The sequence below is a fragment of the Copadichromis virginalis genome, linkage group LG4 (assembly GCF_057382275.1).
Source record: "Copadichromis virginalis isolate Kocher_CV1m ecotype Utaka linkage group LG4, C_Virginalis_male_GT1.1, whole genome shotgun sequence".
In the NCBI taxonomy this organism is placed as follows: Eukaryota; Metazoa; Chordata; class Actinopteri; order Cichliformes; family Cichlidae; genus Copadichromis; species Copadichromis virginalis.
The window spans coordinates 19,801,098-19,828,987 of record NC_140621.1 but is presented as its reverse complement, the minus strand read 5'-3'; the positions used below and the strand labels follow the sequence as shown (position 1 = coordinate 19,828,987).

General features: G+C 40.1%; 2 protein-coding genes across 3 annotated transcripts in view; one reads left to right on the top strand and one right to left on the bottom strand.

The window, feature by feature from the left end:
- baiap2l1b (BAR/IMD domain containing adaptor protein 2 like 1b) overlaps positions 1-23,437 on the top strand; it is a 27,820-nt gene extending 4,383 nt beyond the window's left edge. The window contains exons 4-14 of one of the 2 annotated variants that reach the window (XM_085454084.1): positions 4,219-4,280; positions 5,636-5,707; positions 6,558-6,692; positions 10,810-10,962; positions 11,174-11,329; positions 12,276-12,390; positions 13,389-13,605; positions 15,864-15,926; positions 16,779-16,998; positions 21,730-21,776; positions 21,863-23,437. In XM_085454084.1, the coding sequence (XP_085310210.1) occupies positions 4,219-4,280; positions 5,636-5,707; positions 6,558-6,692; positions 10,810-10,962; positions 11,174-11,329; positions 12,276-12,390; positions 13,389-13,605; positions 15,864-15,926; positions 16,779-16,998; positions 21,730-21,776; positions 21,863-21,935 (1,313 nt within the window). In that variant the 3' untranslated portion in view covers positions 21,936-23,437. Of the gene's footprint in view, positions 1-4,218; positions 4,281-5,635; positions 5,708-6,557; positions 6,693-10,809; positions 10,963-11,173; positions 11,330-12,275; positions 12,403-13,388; positions 13,606-15,863; positions 15,927-16,778; positions 16,999-21,729; positions 21,777-21,862 lie in introns of both variants that reach the window. The other variant, XM_085454082.1, reaches the window with a different exon arrangement.
- bri3 (brain protein I3) lies at positions 22,755-27,890 on the bottom strand. Its single transcript, XM_085454085.1, has 3 exons — positions 27,292-27,890; positions 26,193-26,301; positions 22,755-24,052 (listed from the first exon to the last, which is right to left on the bottom strand). Exons 1-3 carry the CDS (start codon positions 27,440-27,442, stop codon positions 23,920-23,922), a joined length of 393 nt encoding a protein of 130 aa, XP_085310211.1. The 5' UTR covers positions 27,443-27,890; the 3' UTR covers positions 22,755-23,919.

Below are 27,890 nucleotides of genomic sequence, written 5' to 3'. Positions count from 1 at the left end.
TTGTGACAACAGGTCCTTCTGAAGTTTGCATCCTTAAGGCTGGTTTAGAATTGCAAAAATACAATATTGATATAAAACATTTTGGTTGGTTCATCTATAACGATGAGCCTGTCAACATACGATAGATTATACTGTGTACAGACTGAGCATGTGTATACTGCAATTTAAGACCATCTGTGATCTCGCCACATTGTACACATGCATTTTCTTGCAACCATAATCAGTTGGTAGGATCCCAGCTATGATTGGCCAATTAATCAGTCAAAAACTGTTGTAATAAACTCAGTTTTCAAGATTAAATACTCAAATCAATAGTTTTAATGTTCTCAAATTACCCATTTTATTTCTGATTTTGATGTTTCGGGCCTATAGACGGGTGATTAAACGATTCATTAAAAAAAAAACAATCCTCCCTTTAATTCAAAGTAACATACCCACTAATTTCCTCCTGTGTGGCATTGTGTGATCTCACGACGGATCAGTTTATTCTGAGTCATTATGCTGGATTATGTAGAGCGGTGGGTGTTCATCTAGTTTAATGAACCAGGCTTGAAGACCCAAATGCATTGTACTTGGAGTCTGTGCTGCACGCCTCTATAAATAGTCAGGATCTTCAATTTGTGTCGTGAGTTGCTGTCAGGTTCCTAAGACATTGTTTTAAGTTGTAATAATTGTGGAGACATCTTCTACAAGAAATGTGGCGTTAAAGTCTACACATCTTCATCACGAGGCTGCTCATGCTTGTAGTGAAGCTGCTCTGTAAGAAACATGAGCTCCAGTGACAGATAACCAGAAACCAGATACTCTCGCGAGGCATTAGAGCACCGGTGCACCTCGTTCTCTCGCCCCTTTCCTTTATCTCTCCCTCCACTTCTGCCAGAGTTCAAATGTCAACCTCTTTTTTTTTCTTTTTTCTCATTCGAACGCTCAGGTTTCTGACGTTTGGTCAAACAAAGAGCAGGAATTAACATGTACAGACCAGGTTGTTTGGATGCAATAGGATTAGAACGTGCTTAGAATTTGCTCTTTACATCTTCTCGTTGTACTTCTAGTCTTGATGCTAGAAACAGAAATGCACAGGGAACAGTGAAAAGAACCACAAAACTGCTGCCTAAAAATTGGAACAGCAAACAGCCTGTAAGATATCTTGACTGTGCTGCATTTCATTGTCCCCAAAGAATTTAATCTCATCCTATCTTGTCCTTTTGCAGCAAAAAGGGTATTTATAGATGTTTCGTGGACACAGACACACAGTGACTAGTGTTCAAATGGCACCAGGCCCACTTTACATAATCCAAGCATGTTTGCATGCTGTCAGGTGGCTCTCATAGATGCCAGGATTATTTTGTCCACAGTCAAAAACGGTGGAAGAACTGTGGGTCTTCTTTTTTTTTTTTTTTTTTTTTTTGCAGGCTTCTGGGAAAATGCAATAAAGTGCTCCGTCTTCAGAGCCTTTCTACAAACACAGACATTGCCTATCTGTCTCAACATATGCAATTACGAAAGACACTGTTCACTGTCATGTGGGACATAAAACAATTGTATCTCATCAGAGACGAAAGGGGATTTATTTAAATCGATGGTGGTTGAGTTGGCTGGGTTTATCTCTGTGGTTCTGGTTGGGTAATAATGGCACATTGCTTTTAGAGTTATCCTCATAATGATACACTATTGCCCTCACACCTTGCTCAAAAGAGTGCACCTGTTGCCGAGCAACGTTTTGTGTGGTCTGTGCAACAATAAACAAATGAGTGAGAACTGCTGGAAAGAAACTGATGCAATCTTTATGCAGTTATTAATATGAAACATTTACGTGACATCATTTTCTGAATTTTGTTTTTGAGGTATGTTTATGACTCGACTTATACGCCTTACATATAAACCAGTCTGTCTGGTGTTTGACTCAATACCACACCTGTTGACATTTTTAAGATTATTCTTACTGTAAAATGAGGGGAGTTTAAGGTTGGGCCAGTCTTGGGCCCTGTTTTATTTTAAATCTAGCATAGCCTTTCTAAACTCTTTTTCTTTCTTTTACTGTGTATTGCCATATCCAGCGCTACTACATTGTCATTTCTTCTCTTATACTTATTGTAGTACCTTTTTTCTGCCTCACTATTTATCTCCTCACCATATTTTTCTCCCACCCTTACCCTGCCTGCACTACCCCTCAGCCTCTTTTATTCTGCTCTGTCAAAGGGCAGATTTACTGGGATGAGCGGAGTCTTTATCTGCCGAGCTGTTTGAACTGCAGCAGCCAGTCTCACTGTGAGGCAAGGTGGAGCAGGCAAGGTGTGGAAAGATGGAGCAGGGAAGGGCAGTGTTTACATACTGATGAATGTACAGGTCAGAGTGTCTGCAGGCATATTGAAAGGCTGTCAAGGATTTGCGCAGTGCATTTGTGCACATCAGAACACAGTTGAAAGACGACAGCAATTTTTTATTTTTCAAACCTTGGTGTGCAGGCTGTTTTTCCTATTTATCCATGTGCTTCAGTATGGGTCTACTGCTCTGTAAACCAAACAAATAACAAATCTAGATGAGGACTTGATGAGTAAAGTATTTATTCTATGATGATTTGGCTTGTCTGTTTGTAACACACAAACTGGAGGTGTTTGTATCCTGAAGCAGAAGCCACTGATGGCTGTTTACATCATTATCAATACTTATATGTGCGGTACAGCTGTATTTGTTGGCTGCAGCTGCATGGGAATCAGCACCCATGGGAAAATGCTCAGTGTGGGAGAAGATGCAGCGTGCATTTGTTGAACGTCTTGTAATCTTGTGTTGGCAAATCCACTGATGTATCCCACATCTATGCTACAAGCAGAAAATATACCCGACATATGCTGAGCATTATCTTGAATTTAAATTGCTGTTGGATGTAAACTAAGGATGTCTTACGAATAAGTTGTGTTCATGAGACTGCACACTGATGATTCATTTTCTAAACAAATTAGTTTATCTGTTTTGACGTTATTGCAGAAAGAAGATGACAAAGAATGCTGGCTAAACAACCAGAGTGACCATCTGTGTAAACACAAGTTATTAATTGGCCCAAGACAAATTTATACACACACATTGTTATTCTGTGTCTACCCATCATCTAAGAGGTGTTGAAAATGGTGATTATCAAAGGACTGCACCAGCCAAACACACACACCCATGCAGATTTCAGTCTGTGAGCAGTATTATCCAGAAGGCAGTATGTTACAAAAGCCTTCTTTTGCATGTGAACTCTTGACAGTGTCATAAGAATGAAGTGCAGAAATTATCTTCAGTTGTCCTTTTTTCTCACATCTTGCACAGCAGAAAAAAAGCCTGCGTGAGATACTCCATTTGAGTTAGACGAGCTGGGACCTGCCTGGGTAGACCAGTCTCGTGGGCACAAAATAGGCACAGACTCGGTTTCAGTGAGCTGGCAGGTTAAAGACCACGTGCACCTACAATCAATAATATCTAGAAAAGTCACACCTCAGTGCTTGTGTGTAAACGGCAAACCAGACTCAAGACCGTTTGTAGCCTTTCTTGTTAGTAGAGTTACTGCTATTAGTTTTGCATAATGCTTGGCTTTGGGTACTAAGCAGTACTATTTGAATGCAAAGAAGTTGAAGGGAAATCAGTCTTCAGTGGAGCTGCCAATACTTTGCTTATTTGTTACTTGAAACCACCAATTTACTTTTAAAAGTAATTTTAAAAAAGTAAGGAATAACACCTAAAAATTTCAAACTTGTCTAATAGAAGAAGAGGTAGTACAATTTTTATCTCTGGGATGTGGGGACTTAAAATGAAACTGCTGTACTTTGGCTTGGCGCTACAAGCATGTAGTTATTATGCTCTGCATTGTGCTCTGTAATCCTAATTTGATTGTTTTTAGGAAAAACAGGTTATGATTTGTGGCAGCCTGCCATCTGAGTTCTTTTTGATTTCCTGAGCAGCAAGTGGTCCCGTTTGGTCCAGGCTCCATATAGTTTGCTTTCATACCAGTGAAGGAAATCCTACATCACATCTGTAGCTGGTTACTTTTTTGGTTAAAGAAATATTGCAGATACTGTCAGGCTTATAGGCTATAGTCTGTGCTGTGCATTATGGCTATCATTTTACACTTTAGTGGAATATCTTTAGATAATGATTTTCTGTACAGTCGAGACAAAACTTTCCATCTTATAACATTAACCTGTGTGACATCTTTCCCCCTCCTTTTTTTGCACCTGGCAGGTGTAGTACTGACAGAAATCTCAGAGGTCCACAGGAACGTTCATCTTGAGCTGGAGGAAAACGTGAGTCTTGAATATGTTTTTGCAAATGTATACATGTTTTGTTTTACGTTATCGAATTGATTTTTAATTGTATTGCCTCTCCCAAACGCATGCTTGTCTCACTCTCTGAACCTGTTTCTCAGACTGAGGTGGAATTCACTAACCGGCATTTAGTGGTGTGCTGTCAGCAAACGGTTCTTTTCATCCTTCTGCTGCTGTTGATAGACACCACCTTATCTTCCTACCCACCTACAACAACTGAAGTAGCATCATGAGCAAGAAAAACATGAAACATTAGATACAGAAGGAAAACAAATGGCTTTGGGTTGTAGGAGCAGCTGGGGCTTTATCTCGTTGCTGAGAACAAGCAGGTCCTAACATGTCCTGTCCTGTACCAGCTGGGGCAGTTACAGTTTGATTAATTGAGTATGAGCATTGTGTACGCTCTTAGCACACTAACACCACAAAACGGTTGCACGGACTACTTTATTAATCTTTTGTTCAGTTTTGAAGAACATGTTGTAAATGTTTATTATGTAAATGTTGCAAAATTTCAGTTCACTTTGTGTTTAGGTAGCATGGAAAAAGACGCCATCGCTTTGTTGGAACTTGCAAATATCAGATATTTTAAGTGAAAATAATTAGCAGAATTTTATGTATCATATTTCACTACAACACAAGCATTCTTAAAATTTAGATGTTTAAGACCTTTTAAAAAGATCACAACATGTTGGGCGCATTATTTTTATTGAATGTTGCACAAGTTTTGTGCAAATAAATGATGCTAGTGCCTGAAAGTAAACCAGAAAACATGAACATGACGCAGAAAAGTTGGGAGGCACTCTTCTGAGACATTGTTGCAAACGGCATCAGTGGGTGGGCTCAGTTGTTAATGGACGCGAGTTTATGACTCACAGCATTAATTCAGGTCAGAGAGTCAGTCTGATGACTGTGTTATGTATACTACAGTCCCTGTGGTCATCTATGTTTTCAGTGATGGGGTCTTCCACATCATTGATCTGCTGCGTGTGGGTGCAGACACTGCATCACAACAAGGGGAGCGCTTTGACTCCCTCACACTAATGAGAGGGAGAGAGCTGGAGAGCATCTGAGAGAAGACTGTGGGCATTCCCACGCTTTGTATCTGACTCATTCATAACCGCAACCTTGGACTTGGTTCTCGCCCCCACACCGATACACTTTAAATGATCATTCTCCATTTTTCTCCATGAGACTTGCAGCATTTTTCCTTGTTTTCTGCTGACAGCAAAGCTTGACAAACTGTAGCCCTCCATCCACCCATCAAGTTTATAATAACCAGTGTGTCTTCCTATCCTCTCTTCTCTCTTGTCCTTCCTCCTCCTCTTCACCTGAAGTTTAAGAGGTTCCACAGAGACATAATAGCTGAGCTGGAGAGAAAGACTGACATGGATGTCAAATACATGACAGTGAGTAGTTTTTTCTGTGTGCGCGCACAACTAAGTTTGGGTTTGTTTTTGTTATCACTGGCTTTTGTGCTACATTTTACATTTTTATTCAGCAACTACATGAAGTGAGGGAGACTCAAAAATAAAAGCCTTTGAATTGGTTTTTAATACAGGATCAGCAGGTAAGGAGGACGTAGATGATGGTTTTTAAACCGTGTTGAGTTGAAAAATATGAAAAGCAATCCTTTTTATGCACTTGATGAACTATAATCTCGTTCTGTGCAATAATGCAGGAATTTTTTTGTGACTCTTTGAATTGGGCATATGTCCTACTGAAAGGGTTATTATCAGCACAACACAGGACAAAGAAGGGCCTATTTTCTGCAGTACAGCAAGTCTGTGCCCTTTCAGAGTGATGTTTGGTACTCTGAGTCTGTAAATGGATCTACATGACTGTGAAGAGGTAGCTGTATGCACACTTTACATTTTATTTATAATAAAACAAAGTTATTCCTCTCTGATGTTCACTTTGCACTAGTGCCATATAGTAGATGGATCCAGCCTAACACATCATCACAGACGTTTTAGGAAACGGTTTACATTGCAAATCAGCTTGCGTAGTTTACTGCATAGTGTGAAACATGACTTTGTACTGGAAGATTTTTTTTTTTTTTACTATATCCAGCATATACTGAAAACTGGACTGTGGATATATTTTGGCAGTTTTCACCACCATTTTTAAATTTCAAATGATTCATCCAGTTATTCTTAAAGTTCACAGTTTCTCCTTATTTCTGCTACCCAAGATGGTTCTGACAAATCGCATCAGGTTGGTGTTGCAGCATTTACATGAATCATTCTTCTGATCTAGGCCACATTTAAAAGATACCAGATGGAGCACAAGATGAAGCAAGATTCTCTGGAGAAGTCCCAGGCAGACCTGAAGAAGCTGAGGAGAAAGAGCCAAGGCAAGAATGCGAACAAGTACGAGAACAAGGAAAGCGAGGTGAGACGAACTTAAAAAAACAAAAAAAAACCAACAACTCCTACAGACACATGACACATCGTACACACATGCGCTTTCTTTGACACACGTGGGCGTGTTCATATAACGAGCCTCATTCACAAACCTTGACACCTGAAACTTGCAGCCAGAGTAGCAAAAGTTACTGGCAATATGTGAAGCATCTGGTCTGTGCAGTTGTGCAGAAGCTCCTTGTTTGTTTGGGGTTTTTGGCTTCTTTTATTTTCTTCAAGAATACACCCGCACAAGGTCCCCTTACACAATCTTGTTCTACCCGCATGTCAAATTATAAAAGTTGCCAAACACGTGCACAAACAAGAAAGCAAGCAAGCACTAACTCTTCAGGCTATAGAAGTGACATTTGATTAGGAAACGCTAAAGTTAACCAGGCCACTCTTTGAGAAGTGGAGACTTTATTGCACTTTTTTGTCTTGTTATGTATTTAATGTTTTACAAGGGCCAAAATGTTTAAAAGTGTGCTTTTATTGTCTTTTTAAATTATGACTATTTATCTGTTGGTACTTATCCGTGATCTGTGTGTCACAGTTACCTCAGGTGCTTTACGTCATTGATCTCGATTAATCACTGTGGAATATGAAGTCATTATAACAGGTTAACTCTGTTATTACATGGTGCAACCACACCCTGGCAGTGACGCTGCTAAGTGGAAAGTGCAAATGAGTTAAACCTCAGAGTTCCCTCGGCCTATGAGCATACCAACTTAAAGTCTTGCATAACCTGCCTACCACTGATCCTGCCAGGCAGCTTATTCGCGTGTGTGTGTGTGTGTGTGTGTGTGTGTGTGTGTGTGTCTTTTGCATATTTAAAGATTTGTGTGTTTTGTCAACAAGGTCTACTTTACTGAAGGCTGATAAACTGCATAGTTAAAGGAAGAAAGAGAAAGAGACCTTAAAAGGAGTTTCACACTTTAGAGGAGTGCACTAACATAAATACTTGATTTTATTTTCGGCTTTAGCTTCTACCGCTGCCTACACTTGACTTGTCATTGCCCAGAATTATTTTCTTTATTATAAAGGAGAGAGAGAGAAGCACAAGAAGTTGTGCATTTTATTTATTTATTTTTACAAGATATATGAGCTTGAATCGTACTGTAGTCTCTTTTAGGAACTGTATTTGATGTTTTTCTGTCAAAAATCATAGTAAGCCAAATGTCCTTGGGGTTAGGTTACGGACTTTTAGTCAAAACACATTCGATAGAGTCACGAAGCTCAGTGAAGTTGCCAAGGACATTGATTCACATTTGTATTACATTTTAAACAAGTTAGTTACAGCCCTGGATTTTTGCTTTCACCATGAAATGTCAGAGCAAGTTAAATTATCTAAGAAATTACAGCTTTAGTTTTAGAGCCAAGCTTCTGTGTGAACACGGTTGATGATGAACTCCACGTGCCCTGTGGCTTTATAGAAATTTCAGGCTTGCTTCCTCTTCTCCCTTATTATAAATTCTTCTGTCACCTCATTCATTCTTTTGTTTTCTCATTCCTTTGTCTCTCACTTTACCGTGCTCCATTTCCTCTTTCCTTTTCACCTTACTGCTCTCTCACCTTCCCATCAAGTCGCAAGTCTTGTGCCTACTTATCTGATTTAAAGCCAGGTATGCGATTTAGAGATCCAACAGACACCAAGTTGGGCTGGCATGCAGACAGGAGCTTACAGAAGCAGATGATTCACCAGACACCAAAGATTCTTCAAAGGCAGTGAAGGATCTGACAGAAGACGGAGAAGATCAAATTAAAAATGAATAAATAAATGAACTGGGAGTGCTGTCACAGCTGTCAGACACCTAATTAAAAGGCTCTCCCAAAAAAAAGTTGCTGCACATTTTACTTTCTGTACACAAGGATAGCAAAGATTGGGATTTGTATCAAAGCCTCTTAAACCTCAGAGCAGAAAGTCAGAATCATCTGTTGGGGAGGTGTGTAATTTTTTTTTCTTCTTTTTTTTGTTTGGTTATCTCTGTTGCGATCCTCTGCGATACTCTCACCTCCCTCACCTTGTAGTTCTCCGGATAAACATAGCTTGTCCATAGCAACAGGGTGACTATGGTGTTGACAGATGTAAAGTGATTAACAGGGTGTGTGTGTCGAAACTGCATTTTACACTCCCCTTTTACTTTTTCCCTATATTCACTCTATGTTTTTCTCCTTCTCTGTGCTGCCCTTAAGTCCTTTTGTATTTTTAAACAGCAATTTAGCAAACGGGCTGTAGTGGAGTTATTAATACTTCAATTCATCCCACTGAATTTAGTGTTTCTGCTTTTTTTTTTTTTTTTTTTTTTTTTTTGCAGTGTTAATCAGTTTGTTGAAAACAGTGTTGTGGATCATGTGGGTTGTACTGCTCACTCTATTTTTCTCACCTAGAAAAGACTGTGCATTGCAGTTTTTCTGACATGCACAGGTAACACGTGTCAGAAAAACCACAATGTAGAAGCAACAGAAAATGGCGCTCACAAAATACTGCCGATTTGTATAATAATCTGTCTGTACTGTAGAAATATATGCAGGTGCTTTTCAGAAATCCCCAAAATGTACTAAAGAAGTCAGTTAATGCATTTGTGTTTGTGTGGTCTCCATTACAGTTTTCTAGCTGTGCTTCATTATGTTTTATTATATCCTTCATTATGATACTAAAAGATTAAAAACTTACGCGGCTGCATTAAAATGTGCCCTCACAGGGTTTGATTGAAACAAAACGGAGGCACAGAGAAATGATAAGTGAACAACTGGTCAGTAACAAGAACAGTTTTAGTAAGAGTTTTATTTCTGCACTTATTTGTGTAGGTGTGAGTATTTGCTTCTGAAATTTGCATATGATTGTTTGTTGAAATACAGACACAAAGGTAAGCCTGTTATCAGGATTTCTGGTATCGATGGAGGAAATTAACAGATCTAAATAGATGCGTTTGTGCCTGTCACGAAAGCATAAACAAACAGGAAGATTTTCATTTGGTCAGGAAGACCGGCGACTCTGTTTAGAAAGGGCAAAACGGTATTGCCCCATATTCGTTCATGGTCTAGATAACCAGAAGAAATTGTATTCATTTGCCTTTTTGTGTGGATTTTTTTGTTTTTTGTTTTTTTTAAATAGGCAGTATTGTTGTTTTTAATTATGAGGTCATGTTATTGTGCATTTTAACTTACTGGTACAGTGTTACCAAATAGTGACCACTTTTCTACGTGCAGAATATTTTTGGGAATAACATGGATTACAAATGCACTGTACCCGGCACAGGTTTGTGGTAAATAAAGCCTTCGGCCATTTGAGGATTTATCAACCAAGGACAGAGCTGTAAGAGCTGAATAGAGAGGGTGTGTGCAATGCATTAACAGCCGTTAGAGGTGTGACACTTCCAGTCAGTTGGATGAGAAATGGCTCCCACAAATTTTGACCCCCCCCCCCCCCCCCAAAAAAAAAGAGATAAATTAAGGCGCATGAAGAAGTCAGGAAATGAAGGCAATATTAAAAGAAGCTGTTTCATTCAGATTGTTGTTCTAACACCGTTCACTTCATTACATTTCAGTGATATCAGCATTTACTAGAGTAGTGAAAGTGAAACTGAATATTTATATCTGAATATCTGGTTCATTTGCATGGATCCCACATACGTGGACACATCAAATCCTTTCAGTAGCTTTCTGACCTTTTTATGATCCCAGACTGTCAGTGTAGATAATGCAGCCCTCCCTACTGTTCTGCCCTTTCACTAAACATCAAATACAGCACAGGCTGTCAATAAAATAAGATCTAAACTAATAATACTTGTCCTCTGCACAACACAGATTAGAATAATGGCAAAGGAACCCTGGTCTTTTTATACATTTTGCCCTTGTTGGGTTTTTTCTTTGTGTCTCAACAATGACTGTGTCTAAATGGCTGTAAACCATGTGCATAGCGAGATAAGACTTTGATTTATTCAAGGTGGTTGTTTGGAAGGCACAACACAGTTCAGACCTGCTGAATCTGATCTGTTCAAAGCTTATCATCTTTTCAGTTATGTTTGCCTAGATGTGCATTTGTACACAAAACAATTTGAATGTTGTCTATGGTTTTTAATGTCCACTTGCATGCATGTTTGCAGTGTCTAGAAACGTTGGCAAGCCGACAGATGGACATGCAGTTGTTCGTCGCCGATGGCTGTAAGGAGGCTCTGCTGGAGGAGAAGAGGCGCTTCTGCTTCCTTGTGGACAAACACTGCATATTATCCTATCAGTTCGCTTCCTTCCATGACAAGGTAGACAAAGTCCTGCTCTTATTATGTTGGAAGCAATCAAACTCTAGTCATATTATATTGCTGGTTCAGCCAGAAGAATTTATTCCGAAACCCACAATCTCTAGAGTCTCAATGTATCACGTTGCCATAGTGATAGAAATGTTGCACTCCTTCTACTGATTACTCATGTTTTCTTTTAATATCTTTTCTTATTTCCACGACTGCTGGATAGGCCAGAGACATACTGTCGGAAAAGCTGAGCACCTGGCAGGACCAGTGCAAAGATGCCACCAATATGCCCGAGAGTGTTTTGTCAATGATTGAAGGGCTGCGTAAGCCAGTTCCCATTACACCACTGCCCTCCCCGTCCCCGTCACGACACAGTGTGGTATGATCAAAGTGACAATCCTAAGACTTGTTCTTGTGCTACATGTGTTGCTGTCTTTCATACTGTACTATGTTTTTTTTTTTTTTTTTTGTTTGTTTGTTTGGTTTTTTTAGTACTGTTTAGATAAAATATCATTACTACGTAATGGAAACTTACCTCAGAGAGACGATTTCCGAGTGTCTCTCTGTAGGTCTGCTTACCAATCTTGACAAGATTTAACCTGTTATGTACAAGGTTGGGGTTTTTTTTGTTTTGTTTTTTTAAAGCATTGCTGTCAAATGTGGAAAAGTAACAGGGGAAAAAAAAACAAACATCAAAAAATTGATAACTCATATATGCAGGTAGCCTCTGCAATGAATATGCCATGCTTGGTGATGGGGCTCCCAGGGTGTAGGATGTTTTGATGTCAAGGTTATAGAAGTACCTTATATACTGAGGCTACCGTGCTGACACTGAATATTTAATCATATTTATCTTTCTATGTTCAGACTAAATCATAAGGATACTCAGAGTATCTTCCAAGGACAGTTTTTGCAATTTTAAAAAATATTATCCAGATCAGCCGCAGAGTTTAATGGGTTCTTCATCTGCCTACACTTCACCTTTCCACCTTGGCAACTTATGTAATCTTGCTTTAAAAAAACATATAATAATGATAATGGCAGTGATCGCAGACCTCGACTTTTGCCTTGGCGGAGTTGTTGGATGATAAACATTTGTCTGTTAGACCCGACATTTTTAACTGCTTAGGGTAGTAATTCTTGGTCATTTGTTTAGCTGTTACTGAGGCTGCTACTACCTGCATGTTTTGACAAAAAAATCATTTTTTATTTTTTTTTATCTTTTATTTAATTTATTTATTTTTTTTAAAGGAAATAAGTAACATACTGGTTTCACAAATACAGCCACCATATCGCTAATGTTTTCATTCATTGCACTGTGGCAGAACATATCTACTCCCCCGGCACCACCTAAGAAAGCTGAGCCCAGCCGTTTGGTTAATATGTTCAACCAGGACAACAACCCCACCGCTGTAACCCCTCCTTCAAGCAACAGCACAGGTATTGCGGCAGGTATTTTGACAGTTGTTTTCATTTAGCACTTTGCTCTGTGCTTTTGTGTCCTCACGTTTGTGCTTTTCAAACAGATGGTTTTTGCAGGTGTAATGCAAGAACCATCTGTTTGTTCCTAAAATGTGTGTCTCCTTTATGCTGCATGGAATGATGATATTTGCTTCTCTGCGCTAGAAAATGTTATTCCATGATGAGCTGCATGAAATAAATGTGTTAATAGACCTCTCTGCATTAAATCATCTGTTATTAATCTGTCTCTCTTCCACAGCATGTCTTTTATCCTGTCTTCCTTCTCTCACCCCAACCGGTCGCAGCAGATGGCCGCCCCTCCCTGAGCCTGGTTCTGCTGGAGGTTTCTTCCTGTTAAAAGGGAGTTTTTCCTTCCCACTGTCGCCAAAGTGCTTGCTCATAGGGGGTCATATGATTGTTGGGTTTTTCTCTGTATTTATTGTACGATCTACTGTACAATATTAAGCGCCTTGAGGCGACTGCTGTTGTGATTTGGCGCTATATAAATTGAATTGAATTGATGTTTCGGTCAGTTGCCCCTACACTGAAATACCTCAACAGCCAATGGATAATTTATCACGACTTTATGTGCCGGGTTCCCAGAGAAACAATCCTACTGACTTTGCCAGCCCTCTTACTTCTCCTGAATTATGACCATGAGGTTGACATTTGTTGTTCAGAGTAAAATATGTCAACAGCTAATCTGCTAGAGACATTTTCTGTCAGTTACTTTTTTTATCTATCAGGTCATGCTTTAAGTTTATCTTGTACATTAGATTATGTCTAAATCCAGCAGCTGTAATTTTAGTTTCTTTAGTTTCAGTTGCACTTTTTGTTGAGTACTATTAGGCAAGGTCAGTAACCATAGCAGCTACTGTGACCACGTTAGCAAGGCTTTATATTCTTAATCGTGCCTTGTGTTAACACTGCTTTCTGCTTTTTTTTTTTTTTTTTTAAACTTCCTTCCTCTCTCCCAGACCACGGGAACGGCGAGGACAGCAATCTCGCCAGGTCTGTATCTGTCGCCACAGGGCTCAACAATATGGTGAAGAGACCACGTGTGCGCACCATCTTTCCCCATACTGCGGGCAACAATAGCACACTGCTGAGCTTTGATGAGGGAGACGTCATTGTCCTGCTCATCCCTGATGAGAGAGACGGATGGATGTATGGTGAAATGGAGAAGAATGGAAAGTGAGTCTAACTACGTGTGATGAATTTATACAGACCAGATATGTGATATGAAAAATTATAATCACAGAAATGGGGGAAGGCTTGTGCACACACTGTGCTGTACATAGGGGCCCGATTAGATCTGTGACACATGCAGTCATTATTGAGATGTAATTCAGCTGGCTTTAAATGTCTTTAAATCATAACAAGAGCTCTGTATCATCATCACCTTCTTCCTACTGCCTCTGTCAAAAATTCATGCCATATTCCCATGAATCAGGTGATTAATAGGAGGTGGAATTCTGTCTTAACTGGCCAGATGGTCCCTCGCCTGATTGCTAGGCTGACCATGTATGAGCACACACAGCTCCAGGCTTGTCAAGTGATGCCTGTGCTGGAGAAGTCACTGATAAGGAAATCAAAGTAAAATCTGGCCTGAGGGTGGGATGTACGATAGCAGACTGGAGTGAGGTGGAGGGAGAAGTTCAGAGTGCCACCTGCTCCCCCACACAGATAGGCACCAACCAAGTCCACTCTCCCCAGATCTCTCGTTCGTGACTTTTTAGACAAGTATTTGATCTGAAGCCCTTGAAAATGTGTTTTTGAATTTTAATCATTCATCCGGTTTGATCTTTATTGCTTTCAAGGGAAATTACATTACAAATATACCCAGAAAGATTGATCAAGGGCATAAAAGAATCATTTCTGAGTAGCTTTCAAAAATGAGGCTAACACAAAGTAAAACTTTGGTCTTGATGCCTCGCTGCTGCAGGTGGGGCAAGCTGAAGCGCCTAAAGGCTTAAAAAGTGTATATCGTCATGTTTATCAGAGCACAGCGTCAGACAAGATGGGCTTCATGTTCCACAGGAGGTTCGGCTTTGATTCTTTTGGTTCTCTCGCTGGGCTTCTGCCTTTGTCTCATATCTGCTTTGATACTGTATCCCAGCAACTCACCAGGACTGTTTCAGATATGGACTCTATTGATGGACTGAGAGATTGAATTCCAGCAGGACTGAGAAATTAAATTCCAGGGAGTGAAAAATCTACGGATAATAGAGCAACATTTGTCAAATAATGACATTTGACTTCTGTGTGTGCATTTTATTGGCATGATTCCTAAATAAATTATCCAGTCACAATCATTAGAGTTGAGCTTTCTTTTCCAGGAACAGCTAGTAGTGTACACTCTTGACAATCGGTACTTGTAAACTGTCCTTGACTGAAATCAAGTAGTCTCAGTTGCTAGCGTTAACAGTTATGGTTGAAACAAGCACGGGTTCTCTGTGGAAACTTTTCCTTAAATAAACAAAAGCAGTTATTCAGTGTGACTGGGTGAAATTCATTTTCCAGTAGGTCCTGACTCTTTACTTTTTTTTTTTTTTCCTATTGCAAGTACACTGAGGAAATACCTATTCTTCAAGTTAGTGCAAATATTAACATCCATCCACACAGAGGGAGGGGCAGATTGATCAAATACTGATTAGGAGCAATCTTTCTGCATAATAGTACAATGACGAGGAGTCCTTGGTCTGAACTTGGGATAGGGACAAGCTTTTTTTTCAAATGTGTTTCAGAACTAAAGTAATCAATTTTTTATTATTAAGGTAAGAAATTTTTAGCATAGCGTCTAGAAATTAATTTTGCAATAATAAATTTTTTAGTCTTTCATTATATTCTTTGGAGTCAGGTTTCATTTAGACATCTGTGTGTGTGAGGGGGCTCGAACTGTTGCCACTGAAACCTCACAGGTCTCTGAAATTCTGGCTCAGTCGTGACTCATTTTATTAAATCAGTGAAAATCAAATTCTTTCCGCACAAACTCTATGTTCCACCTCGACGGGTTCAATAGAAGACTTTGTCCACAAGATCTTTTCTTCATTTGCGTCATCGGTTTCCTTTGATGGAAAATAACCTGTTCCAGCCTGAAATCTTTATTGTCAAAGATGAACTCCTTCAAAATAAACCAAAACTGTGATTGAAGTTGCAACCTTTAATGCTCTCCCTCTTTGCAAATAACAAGTGACAGATTCAACCTGTTTGCTGGCATAGTCGCCTTAGGCATACATTCAGACTGTGTATACAACAGTAAAGGCAACTGCAACGGATCCTGCTCCTTTATCTGGTTTCTGTATCTTCTCGATAAGAGATGGAGAGAGCCGCTCAGGAGAGGGCAGTGCATGCAGGCTCTTCACCGATCACTTGGAGAGTCCTTCAATTGAGCTGATAACGACCGCTGATGCAATCCTCTCTAAGTTGCCTGCTGTGTTTCTTTCTTTTAGGAGGGGCTGGTTCCCTTCATCTTACTGCCGTGCTCTCACTGAGACACTCGTGAATAACAACAGGTAAGGAGAAGCCACATTCCAGCTAACACACACAGACCTGCAGGTGTCATATTGCAGCCAGCTCTATTGTTGGAAGTATTTCCTCTAGTTGGCCCTCTTGACATGATAATCTTTACAGTTCTGTGAGGATTTTCCCATTCCTTAACCTTTGAGTCCTGCTGTTAAGCATTCTGTCTTCATTTTTATTTCTGTTATTTATTCATTTATTTATTTAAATGACGCTTGTGTTGTTCCTGACGTAATAAATGTTTCAAAGCCTCTGATAAAATTTAAGTAATTTGTGATCAAATGATTCATGTGGAGCCCTTTTTCTTTCCTTTCTTTTATTTAATGAATCAAAAATGATACTTTTCACGCGAGCCCAGCAAAATATCAGGAAACAGGATGCTGTTTGCTGATGAATAGATTTTGCTGCTGATGAAAGAGAGAGAGAAAAGGTTCAGAGTCGACTCCAGGCTTTTTCTTCAAAGAGACTAATCCCTGTTGGATTAATTTATTAGATCTTAATGTGCGGCACCTCCCACAGAGAGGCTGCCAGCCAACTACTACCACCACTCCCGGAAAGTGAAAATTTAAACTATAACCAGAACCTGGGGACAGAACACACAGACATCTGCATCCCTCTTCTTTTGTCCATATTAGGAATTTCAATTAGCCACATTCAATCTGTATCGCTTAACGTCAACATTTAAGCTGGTAACCCTAACCCATGATGCAGCCACTAAAAATTAAAATGCAATACTCACATATGCCTGGAGACTCACTTGTGATGAGTTTTATTATGTAGCTACTTCATTTCTTTGACCATCTTTCTTTTACCATCTCTTATACTGCCCTCCTCTTCCTCTCCAGTGAGCCCGCCGCCCCGTACCGCAGCAGAAGTGTGGTTAACCTCCACCACCAGGACACAGAAACAGACGAGGCAACCATGGTTCTCCCCCCAGCAGATTACAGCAACATTCCGCAACGCAGCACAAACCACAACACCTCGTCTGCCGGCACCATCACCACAAATAGCAATCACCATCACTCCCCCACGCCCTCTGTAGCCTCCTCGTCTGATCACAGCACGGTCAGTTGGCGATTTGGTTTGTGCGCTCTTCTTTGTCTGACATGTTGGTGTTTTAAAAAGAGAAACACAGAGTCTGGTAGACTTAAGGCGTGACTTAAAAAAGCAACTGATTTGATCTTAGATCAGGTCTGCGAAGAGTTTGACCAGCTTTTTTCTGCCAGCATACTGTCATCATGTTGTGATATGACTGGCACTATGAGGCTACATCTCACCTTATACCTGCTGCATAAAGGCTGCTGTACCCTCAACTGTTTTTACTGCCAGTGACAGTGCGTGTGTATGTAGGTGGTGTCAGATGAGCTTTTCATGTGTGTCCTGGAAACCTGACCACACTTTAATATAGTGCGAGTGTCGACTGATGTAGACAATGAAGGGAAAAAAAATGTAATTGTTAGGACTCGAGGACAGTTTTACACTTTTGAGCTTTTCAAAAAGTGTAAAGTATGGGATTATTTTTGTAATATTTAGTCTTATTTTTAAGACAACGTATGTGTGCCAGCAAAATAAAATTAAAAAAGTTAGACTTTCCTATTTCCGGGTTGAGAGACACATGTATAAAGTTTATTTAGTTACTGCAAATGTAGGTTCTGATGCACATCCTCTCACAGCATAAGTCTAAACAGGATAAGTAGTAATAGATGCTAAAAATATCCACAACCTGAAATGCATTTTGAATATGCACCTTGGTGTTCTGAGAAAATAAAGTAAATACTGAGTCTAAAAACTGACTTTGTGTCCAAAGTTTTAGTCCCACAACTCACCTTCACTGTTTTTTGTGGGTGAGCAGAACACAGCTGTAATGATTGTTATTGTTAGGATAATCTCCAGGGTGGTGATGATGGGTCTCTGGGTGAGGCTGCTCTAGTAAGAGGCATTCACATTGAATTGAAAATTAGGTTTTATCATCTAGGGTGATGGTGCACACATGCCATTCTTTGCCAGAAGCTTTTGTATGCAGACAATGTTTTTTAAAATATTAATATTATTTCATCCATCTCTGAGAGTTTTTTATTTCTTACCTTGCCAATGTTCTTACATTTGCATGCCATGCAAAATGGCAGGCAAATTGTGGTTTGGTTCTAGGAAGGCCTTTTTGTTCCCGTCTGCTGGTTGGATGTAAATGCATTGTGGTATGTACGGGTTAAATGCGCATGACCCGTCTGCACAATGACTTACACAAGCTCTGTATATGCTCTACAACCATCTTTACTACACCTCTCTGACATTGCTTGTCAAGATAAATTGTGCACTTAACCTTTCATATTGGTCAGCCACAGTTGGATATGGACTTTGCACATATTTCTTTTCCTGCACATTCACGTTTGTTTACAATGCAAAACATAGAACTCAAACCTGCACATACACAGAAAAATATCTGCTCAACATGTATTGAATATTCACACACAGTCATGTTTACTTTAACCTTAACTGTAGCTTGTTTTCAAAGGTCCTAAACGTCTTGACTTTACTTGTGTGACCAATTTCACAAGATTTCTTATTGCGTCGTCCCTTCAGAATAGAACTGCAGTGACTTAAGTTCAAACCTGTGAACACATTTCTTGGGTTTCTTTGTTTTGTGTTTTTGATTTTCTAAAAATGACCATCAAAAGTGTTTGGTTGTATAATTCTGATATTAGATATTTTTCCACTCTTCTTTGTAGCATTTATTTAGACTGATTTCCTGGCAAAGACCCATCATTTATGCATCATCCATAAGTTATCTGACCTTAACCATTGGGAAGGTCTTTCTGGAAGCACAAAGTGCAGATATCTTAGATTTGTTATTGTGGCCACATAGCTCAATTTTGATCATAAAAACATTTTGCAGAAGTATTTGGCTTGTCCATGTGGGTAGTCAAGCCTGAAGCTTTTGATTTTGGAGCAGAGGCTTCTTTCGTGGTCGGCACCCTCTCAGTCAGTTTTGATGTCCTTAGCTTTGACCAATACTTGGAACAATGGGAAATCTAATGAGTGCTGTCAAACTAATTCTTGTAATGCTCCAAAGACACAACAGTTGTAGTCAATCATAATCCCTAACTTAATACGCCTTAACCATGTCAAGTTATCATAGAACTTTCACCATCACTTATTAAAAGATGAAGTGGGTGTATGTATAGATTTGAGCCTGTTGATTAGAGATGATCCAAAATAAACCCCAGCTTTTTTTCACCCAACTCTTGTTTTTAAAGTTGTCAAATATGTTGTACAACTATTCCACCAGTTCCAGCAGCTGAAAGAAATCATTAAAAGCCTAAAATGTTCATGACATTAATGCGCATGATGAGTGTGTAACTTCTGACCACAACTGGACATGGAAGATGAGGCAAGCAAACAAAACACAAACAAAATAAACACAGTCGCCGTGGCTATTCTGTTAGGTTGATGTTTGACCCACTTAAAGGTCAGGTGGCAAATGGAGATACTCTTCTCCTCCTTGCCTGCATTTATTATTAACCAGTCACTTTGGTCAGGGCCTCAGGCTGACTTACACTAGTGGGACCAAATGTTAGTGTGTGTCCATTGTCAGTTGTATCAGTCTACATCCTGGCTCTGCATTATGGTGGAATTCCACTCTGGGTGAACCTGATATCCACTATCCCTCATTGTCAATTCCTTCATTCTTTCACTCACATATCTGTCTCTTTATCTTTTCATCCTCGTGCCTTTCCTTCCTGCTTTACATGTCTCCCACCAGTTCCAGGATAAACAGGGTTCACTTCCAGGGAAGTTTATTCCTTCCTAGTGACTCACGAACCCTTGCCATAACTTTTTAAAACACAGACATATGCAGGATCCCAGAATAGACACGCGTATGGGAAAAAGTTCTCTACAGCTACAGCAGATTATAATACTCGGCGAAAAAGTGGGCGGCTGAGGTTGTGTGTTGGTGTGCGCACATGTTTATGCATGCGTGTAAAGTTAGTTAGCAACTTGGGGCTGGAACATTCATGAATATTATTGCCATAATGATGCATACTGCATCAGTCTGTGTGGTTATCTCAGGTAATTACCTCTGAATAAATTTCTTGGCACTGTTGGTATAAACTAGATGTTTTTCTTGGGTTATTTTTTTTCTCTCTGCTAGTTCATAATTCTTTTTTTTTTTTTTTTTTTTTTACATAGCACCATGGCTTAAAGCCTGATTGTATTTCCACAGTCTTTCTTTTGCTTGATGTCAACAAACTGGTTGGAGTCTGTATCAGCAAAACCTGTTTTTAAATGATGTTGGTTGGTCTAGACAAGGAGAGGTGAGAGAAAAAGACAAGAGATGTAGGGGGAGGTGGGATTTCTGGAATGTTCTGTCATTATCAGTTTAAAAAAAGCACCCTCACTGGTTTGTTTGGGTGTGGGAGAGATAAGATGACAACTAATAGTAATGAATAGAGTGTAGATGCAGAAAAAGTGAGAATATGATCTGAAAGATTGAGATCTACAGAGAAAGTTGAACTGTAAGAGTATCAGGGAAGTCGATACTCATAGCTGACTGAACTCTGTGTTGTCTGCTAGCATATTGTGACTCTGTGTTAGTGCTGGATATATTAAACCTTAATCCAGGACCTGGTTTAAGGGAAGTTCCACAGAATCTTATTTAGAGGATAAATTATTACTTTTCTTTTAAATAAAGGCTTTTTGAAGTCCAGGTAACCAAGTTATGAAACTGCTGGGCCTCTGTGGAAATGAGATGGGTAGTGTCAAGACTGAAGCGCCCTGGTCAGCAATGTCGCTCAATCGGTCCACTACTGACCTCTTGCGGAGTCTGTTGAGTACTGCAGATTGAAGGCCAGAAGGCACGTTAAATCCGGGACAGTGGATGTTACCAGGAAGACGAACAAAAGCAAGCTACAGTTTATAAAACCACTATTGTGTAAAACAATAACTCAATTACTACTGCTACCTTTACTTTATAGTGAGCAGTAAATTGTGTAGTGTAACATGATCTTATTTATTAAAACAACCCATCACTTTTCGGGGCTATGGAAAATATATTATTTTTGTTGTGTATATTTTAGAGGGCACTTCCAGGGCCAACAAAATAGGTAGTTATTCCCATAATTGTTCACCCAACATGGAGTTTTGTTTAAAGGTTTTGGTTTCGTTTTGTTTTTTCCAAACTGCAGTGTAAGTAAATGTGTCACCACATTTAACTTATTAAAAACATATAAACATTTGTGTTTACAATATTTGTGCAGCTGGGGTTCAGGTACATTTTCTCTATACTGCCAATGTGATCATCATGACACTTTTGTTGTTTGTTTTCATGCAAAGTCACAAATGTGCAACCAAGAGTTTTGTGATGTTACGAAAAATGTTAGTATCTAATAAGGATCCAAATTTTTATTAGATCCGAGTAATGATTCAGCTATAAATCTGTTAAAGGAGTTTATGGGTGAACCCTTCCAGGCACAGAGCACCTGTTAAGACACTTGCATTCACCATGGCTTGTCATAAGAAAACTTAGCACGGTTCATTGTGCTACAGACTTGAATTTCCAGCAGATCCAGGTTCCATACACCGTCTTGTGACATGAGGCATTAAATTGTTTTCAGTACAGTGTGTTCAATCCTTCAGCTGTGGAAAATGTGTTAAATTCCCCTAGAAATCAAACGAGTGTAAATACAAACGTGGCGATAAATCGCCGAGGCATTAAAAGTGCAAATGTGTCACGGTTTTGTGTTTGGTTGGGCTCGTGATTCGCATGTGACAGTATACATGTCTGTTTCTCCTCCACAGGCGAGTCAGCCTAATGGCACCGCAAGACCCCCGCCAGCTTTCCTCGCGTAAGTCGCATAAGAACATGAGCGAGATGATTTGCTTTTCTGTCACTCGGACGTAAACTCATCATCATCTGCTGCATTTTTCACAGGGGAGGGAACCCTTTCGCCACAGTCAGGCTCCGTCCAACTGTCACCAACGACCGCTCCGCGCCAGTCATCTGATCTGTCCACATTTCCACCCACACTCAACTCCCACAAACCCTTGTCAAACTTCCTGTGTCATCTTACTGTCCAGCAGCTTCTGATCTGGATGAAAATAAACTCTGATATGGAAGTACTTTGGGACCATTTTGTTTACTGAACAGATCCACATATATTTATGAAACATATATATTTTCTATGTCTATTTTTGCCCTTCTGTGGTGTTAAATACTTGCCACATTCTGACCTGCACATAAGATATGAATGAATAAAAACGGTCAAAGAGAGTAGTGGAATTATGTTGTTGCTTGTTCATTGACAGAAATGACTGTTAAGAGATCATTTGTTGCCATAGGACGGTGGAAGAAAGTACTGTACAGGACCTCTGCATTTCAACCTCGGGTCCAGATGATTGTTTATGCTTAATATTGATACGATGTGGTACAGTGACTACTCTTGTGTATATACATTTGCACAAAAGATGCTTTGTCCTTAGCCATCTAGCTTAACTACGGGAGTGTGGAGACCGCACTTCTGCCTTAACAACACATTCATACTTACTGCGAAATGTTGCATTCTTCAAACTGTCCATACAAGATGTTACAATCACCTCATCGTACATTATCTGTGATGTCAGTGCTTCATTGACTACACATAAAACCATCAGTGTGTGCACTTTTCCCCCTGACCCATTTACACCCTTTAACAGAAATTGCTGTATGGAAATAAAGATCTATTTCTTCAGTTTGTTGTTTGTTGATCTGAAAAAAAGTGACTTTAAATGCTTTTTCATCTGCATTCATTTATCTGGGAGGGGAAAAGAAGGCAAGAAGTCCAAAATATAGATAGTATTCATTTTTAATTACAATAACATATAAAAAGTAAGAACCTCAATCATTACAGCGTGCGTAGTGTGTTTTCTAAAGCAAGATATATTTGTTTAAATCCCTCCCATCCAGTTATAGATCCTTTTCTTCTGTCGGGGGACAGTTTTATAACATCTTGCTGCGATGGAAGACGTAGACAGGGTGATACTGCAGATACAGAGACGTGAACATTCTTGATTGTCTGGCTGGGAGGAATGGTGCACGTTGACTTGTCGCGGAGGGAAAATCCAGATGTTATACACATTGATAGATTGCTTCGGTTTTTTAAATTCAGCATGCTTCCTTGAAGTAACTCTTAAAGGAGTAGTCTTCACTTTGACTTTGAGTGTCCTCTTAAAGTAAGAAGTCTTGCGCAATTGAGGTTGTAAAGTCATGGGCATTTCAGATTATATCTACCTGAGGTCTGCATTGGCCCTGGAGAGCGCAACTCAGCAGAAAAGGAAAAAAAAAAAAAAAGAAAACAAACGTTCAGTGCAAATATGGCCCCAAGAAATGATATCAACAAACAGAAACAGACAAAACTAATTCAAGTCCACTGATTCGGGTTTCAGCTGGAACACTTTATATCCAGGGATTTATATTCATCTCTAACATGTTCTGTGTCATTCCACGTGATACAAATAAGGAACAAAAGAACTTCCTAGAAAAACAAAAAGCTAATTCATCAAAGATCTCGAGTGCAATGTGAACTAAGCACAAGGTTAACCCACAAAAAAAGGGCCAGGCAAAAACAAAAACTACATATGCCTTGATTAAATGTGACTTGGCAAAACAAAGGAATCTGCTCAGATCCTCAGATAAAGAGCGAAATCATCGAAAGAAATCATGACTGATGGAATCGAATGATCACTCAGCATGTAGTGAAGGCACTGACAACAGCTGGACACATGTCAGAGTAGATCCTCAGCTCGCGGATGAAAACACATTTCTACACATGCCTCTAATAGAAAATCATGGTAATATCTACGTCATTTGTCGTATACATATATTTATATAACATAATGGCATAACAGCAATGTGCAATATTAACAAAGGATAAGAAAACAAAATGAAAATCCCAGATTATCTCTGTGTATGTATATGCATGGGAAGCGTGTGAGAGCTGTAGTTTGGTCCCCCTAGCCAAAGGTGGCGCCACAATTGGGACACCTTCTCTGACGCAGTGCAAAGCAGAAGAGGATACCCAAGGGGAAGAAGAAGATGGCACACAGGATCCCCAGGCAAGTGAAGTCATCCTCGAGGACACCAACTCTGTAACACAGACACACACACACACACCAGAAAGCATTAGTGAGGACTGTTTGGATGGGACCTCTGTTTATTTATCTACAACATACATTAAGAGCCAAAGCAGTGATTCCAGCCTTTAAAATATTTTATTTATCTCATCAGCCAAGTCTACACCTACGCCTCGATCTGATTTTTTTATCCTCTGTGAGGATTTTCTGATGAGTTCTGACCTTCATCACATGCGTCAAACAACATTTTTCAGAACTCTCGTCTCTCTCCAATTACCTCTCGTACGAGCAACGCCTGATGTTTTGGGCTAAACGGTCATCAAGAGGAAACTGTTCAGTTGGCGTCTGACCTCATTCTTGAAACAGAAGCTCTTTACTCATCTGGTTCAATATTATAACTAATAAACTCAAAGGAAAATCTTAGAAACAAACAATCAGACAGAAAGTGTCAGATTGCCGTCCCTTATTAGACTCTTTGATTTATAACAAGAAAAAAAGAAGAAACAAAGATTGACAATCTATAAAAATAGAAGAAACGGGAAAGCAGAAGAGCTTTTATGCAGAGTGACAGTAAACACCGAGCTGGTCCCGTGACTGCACTGCACCGACCAGTGGGGCCAGTAAATCAGCTGGAGGCCCTGCAGCGCGTTCAGCTAGTCTCTGAAGAAATGAAAGCAGGTGCTTTCCGAAGTAGCTTCTCAGAGTCTCAGATTCAGTTAAATAAAAACAGACCTTTCTCTCCCTCTTAATTCTGGATCCTGCTGCGACAGTGAACTGTGTTTAACCTTTATATTGCTCCTAAAATAAAGTAACTTGCATTTCCGTTTGACCTCTCGCGCGATGTGCCATGTCATGGGTGTTTGCACAACTTATTTGGACACTGCTACCAGGAAACGGGCCGTCGCTGACCCCAGCAACATGGCCACAAATGCTGACTAAAACTGCGCCAGTGTTTTTCAAAGTCTTCCGAATGTCCGACATACTGCTGGCAGACTAAATACGTTTGGTTGTATGTCGACTTTTAAATGATAAAGTGCCGCACAGCTGTGCGTCATTCTGATTTTAGGAAGTGGAGAAACTTTCAATAGAAAAAAAAAAAAGTGAAGAAGAAAATTAGCTATTGTTAAGTATTTATGGCATTTTTAGCTACTTAAGTCAATCAACACCACAATCTCCTTGAAATACGAATACATTACTTCATCTTCCACTAAGTTGCAGAGCTGAGAAAGCTGAGAAAAAACACATCAGAACTGCTTTTTTATTATTATTTGCAATATTCTGATTTGAATTTGATTTGCTAATCATTCAAATGAGTCAGAAACTTAAGAATTTATCTATTAAAAGAAAATGACTTTGCCTGTTTTTGGAGCTTATATGAGCTGCTTTCCCTTCAAGATAGCCGCCTCTTTTGGTTGTGCTGCAGTCATTTCTAATTTCAGTCACATGCTGGTTTTAGGTTAGTACCCAATTTTATTTTGTTCTCCTTTTTCTAGATTATGTTTAATAAATGTGTGGATCTCACTTCCCGTAACAGACTGGTAACAACAGCTTTCAGAAACCTCTGCGTTCTCATTTTAGTAATAATTTATAAATAATCCTGTTGAACTTGAGAAATTTTAAACTATACAATTAAGTCCCTAGAAATGAAATACAGTACATTTTATTATTCAAATTCAGAGTCCATCTCATTTCCATTTGATATTCATGTGAACTGTGCGCTTCAGTCACCTTTGCCTCCATCACATGTCTGAGGCTGAAGTCACCTGACTCTCAGTCACAGTGAAAACAACATAAAACCGTCAGCCGTAACTGAAAGTCATATCTTCTTAAAGTTAGATAAGACTTCAGGCCTGGTGGGAGATGTGTCAGACCAGTGAAAATAGAAATGCAAAATAACCGCACGCCGGGATAAACACGTTTTAAGACGTGCGCATTCAGACCATAACTGAGCCTCAAAAAGAACCGTTCTCAGAAACCAGGTTAACCACGGTGAGCACATGACACTCCACATGCTAATCTGGGGAATAATCAGTGGACCAGCTGGTTTTTTTTACTGTCTTCTTCCTCAGTGTACAACTAGGAATCTCACCCAGCAACACAGCAGCTTTTATCAGATCTCCCTTATCCACGCTCTAACACGTCCGTGTCCTCACCTGCAAGCAGGGCAGCCTCCCACCACCACTACAGAGGGTTGGATGATGGCGTAAGTCCCAGGGTAAGGCTGCTGGGATACAGCAGGGGGCATCTGGGCTGCTGGGTAACCTGCAGATTAAAAGAAGCAGGTGAGACAAGTCACATGCAGGTCAAAGGCCGTGTTTATTACCACGAACAACACAATCAGATATTACTGACGTAGACTGCAATAAAACTGCCCTGAGCACCAACAGGAGTGTTAACTGGAGGGCTGCTGATTTCGCTCTTCAGCCATGTTTACTTTGCAGACCACAAAGTGAGACAATGACCTTTGACACAATACCCAGAATTCTCAGAAGTGTTTGCCATTCAGAGAAAACTGAAGCTTAACTAAACACAGACACACACACATCGCTGATTTATGATAACTGTGCCATAAAGCTTAAAAGACAGACTAGTTTCTCTGTTGAGAAGACCAAACACATGTGGTTCAGTAAACAGGAAGCTTCGTGCAATTACAAGAACTTGATTTAAGCACAGGATTGCTTCCTCGAATGCCGCCCTTATACAATCACAGTCAGGGGATGAGTGCCTGTACTTCATGTACAGCAGTCACGCAGTACAAAGACATACAACAGCATAGCTCCTCCGCTCTAGAAGAATTATTTCTGGATGTCAAAACTTTCACATCTTTAGATGATTTTGATTCCAAATAAATTAAGAAAAAAAATGATCAATCGAAGGTGATTTGCTGACTAGTTGTGCAGCTCAGCATTTGTTTATTATTACTCCTTTAAATCTGGATATTGTCTAATTTAAACAAGAGAGAAAAAAGTCAGGTTAACCCAGATCTTTTCGCATAGAGCGCATGCGCAACATTGGAGCGCCTTGTGAAGGAAACTGGTTAGTCTTTGGCGAAACTCGAAGTCTCTCACGTTTCACGAAAAGTTCCCTTTATAGCCAAAAACCTCTGTGGCGCACAAAGACTTATAGAATATAAAGGCCCACAATAGACTTCATTTAACCATAAAAGGAAGTGGGTTAACATTTTGTTAGTTACTTTACTTTCCGGTGTGCGCTTTAACCGTGGAAACGACGGAAATACTTGGGACTACTTGCCTTGACCAGCGGGGTACGCGTAGGGCGGCGGGGCCGCAGCGGCGATGGCCCCATAGTTGTGCTGCTGCTGCTGCGGGCCGTAGTCGTAAGCACCCGGGACGGCGTTGTAGGCGGGCGGTCTGTCCTGGAGAAGAGGTTTGTTGTCCACCATCTCGCCCGACGTAACGTGTCCTCAACTTGTCTCGTTGTCTGACCTCAAATCAGCCACACAAACATGCACACAAAGGGGGTCGAAACCGAACTACTTGGCGTTCGTTGCTACGGGAGGTTCGCTAGCACTCAGTGGCGACAAAATAAAAGAAAATACGCTGCGCAAAAATGAAACTTCGTCCCTCTCCATGCGCCAACTTTGTCCCCCGGGCGGCGCAACAACCCCAAACGTCCAGTTCAGAGACGGGAATGATCTGAGTGTGACTGGTAATGGTTAACTCAACTCCATTTCCCTCCTTAAAGTTGGTCCTCTGATACCAAAACAACAGTCATCTGTCATCGCAGCTCAGCAAAACTCAGCGGGAAGTCGGAAAGGCTTTTCCTTTCTGTTCGGATTGTCACAAGAGAAGAATCATGTGATGAGCTGCTGTAGCGCCTCTGCGCAGTGA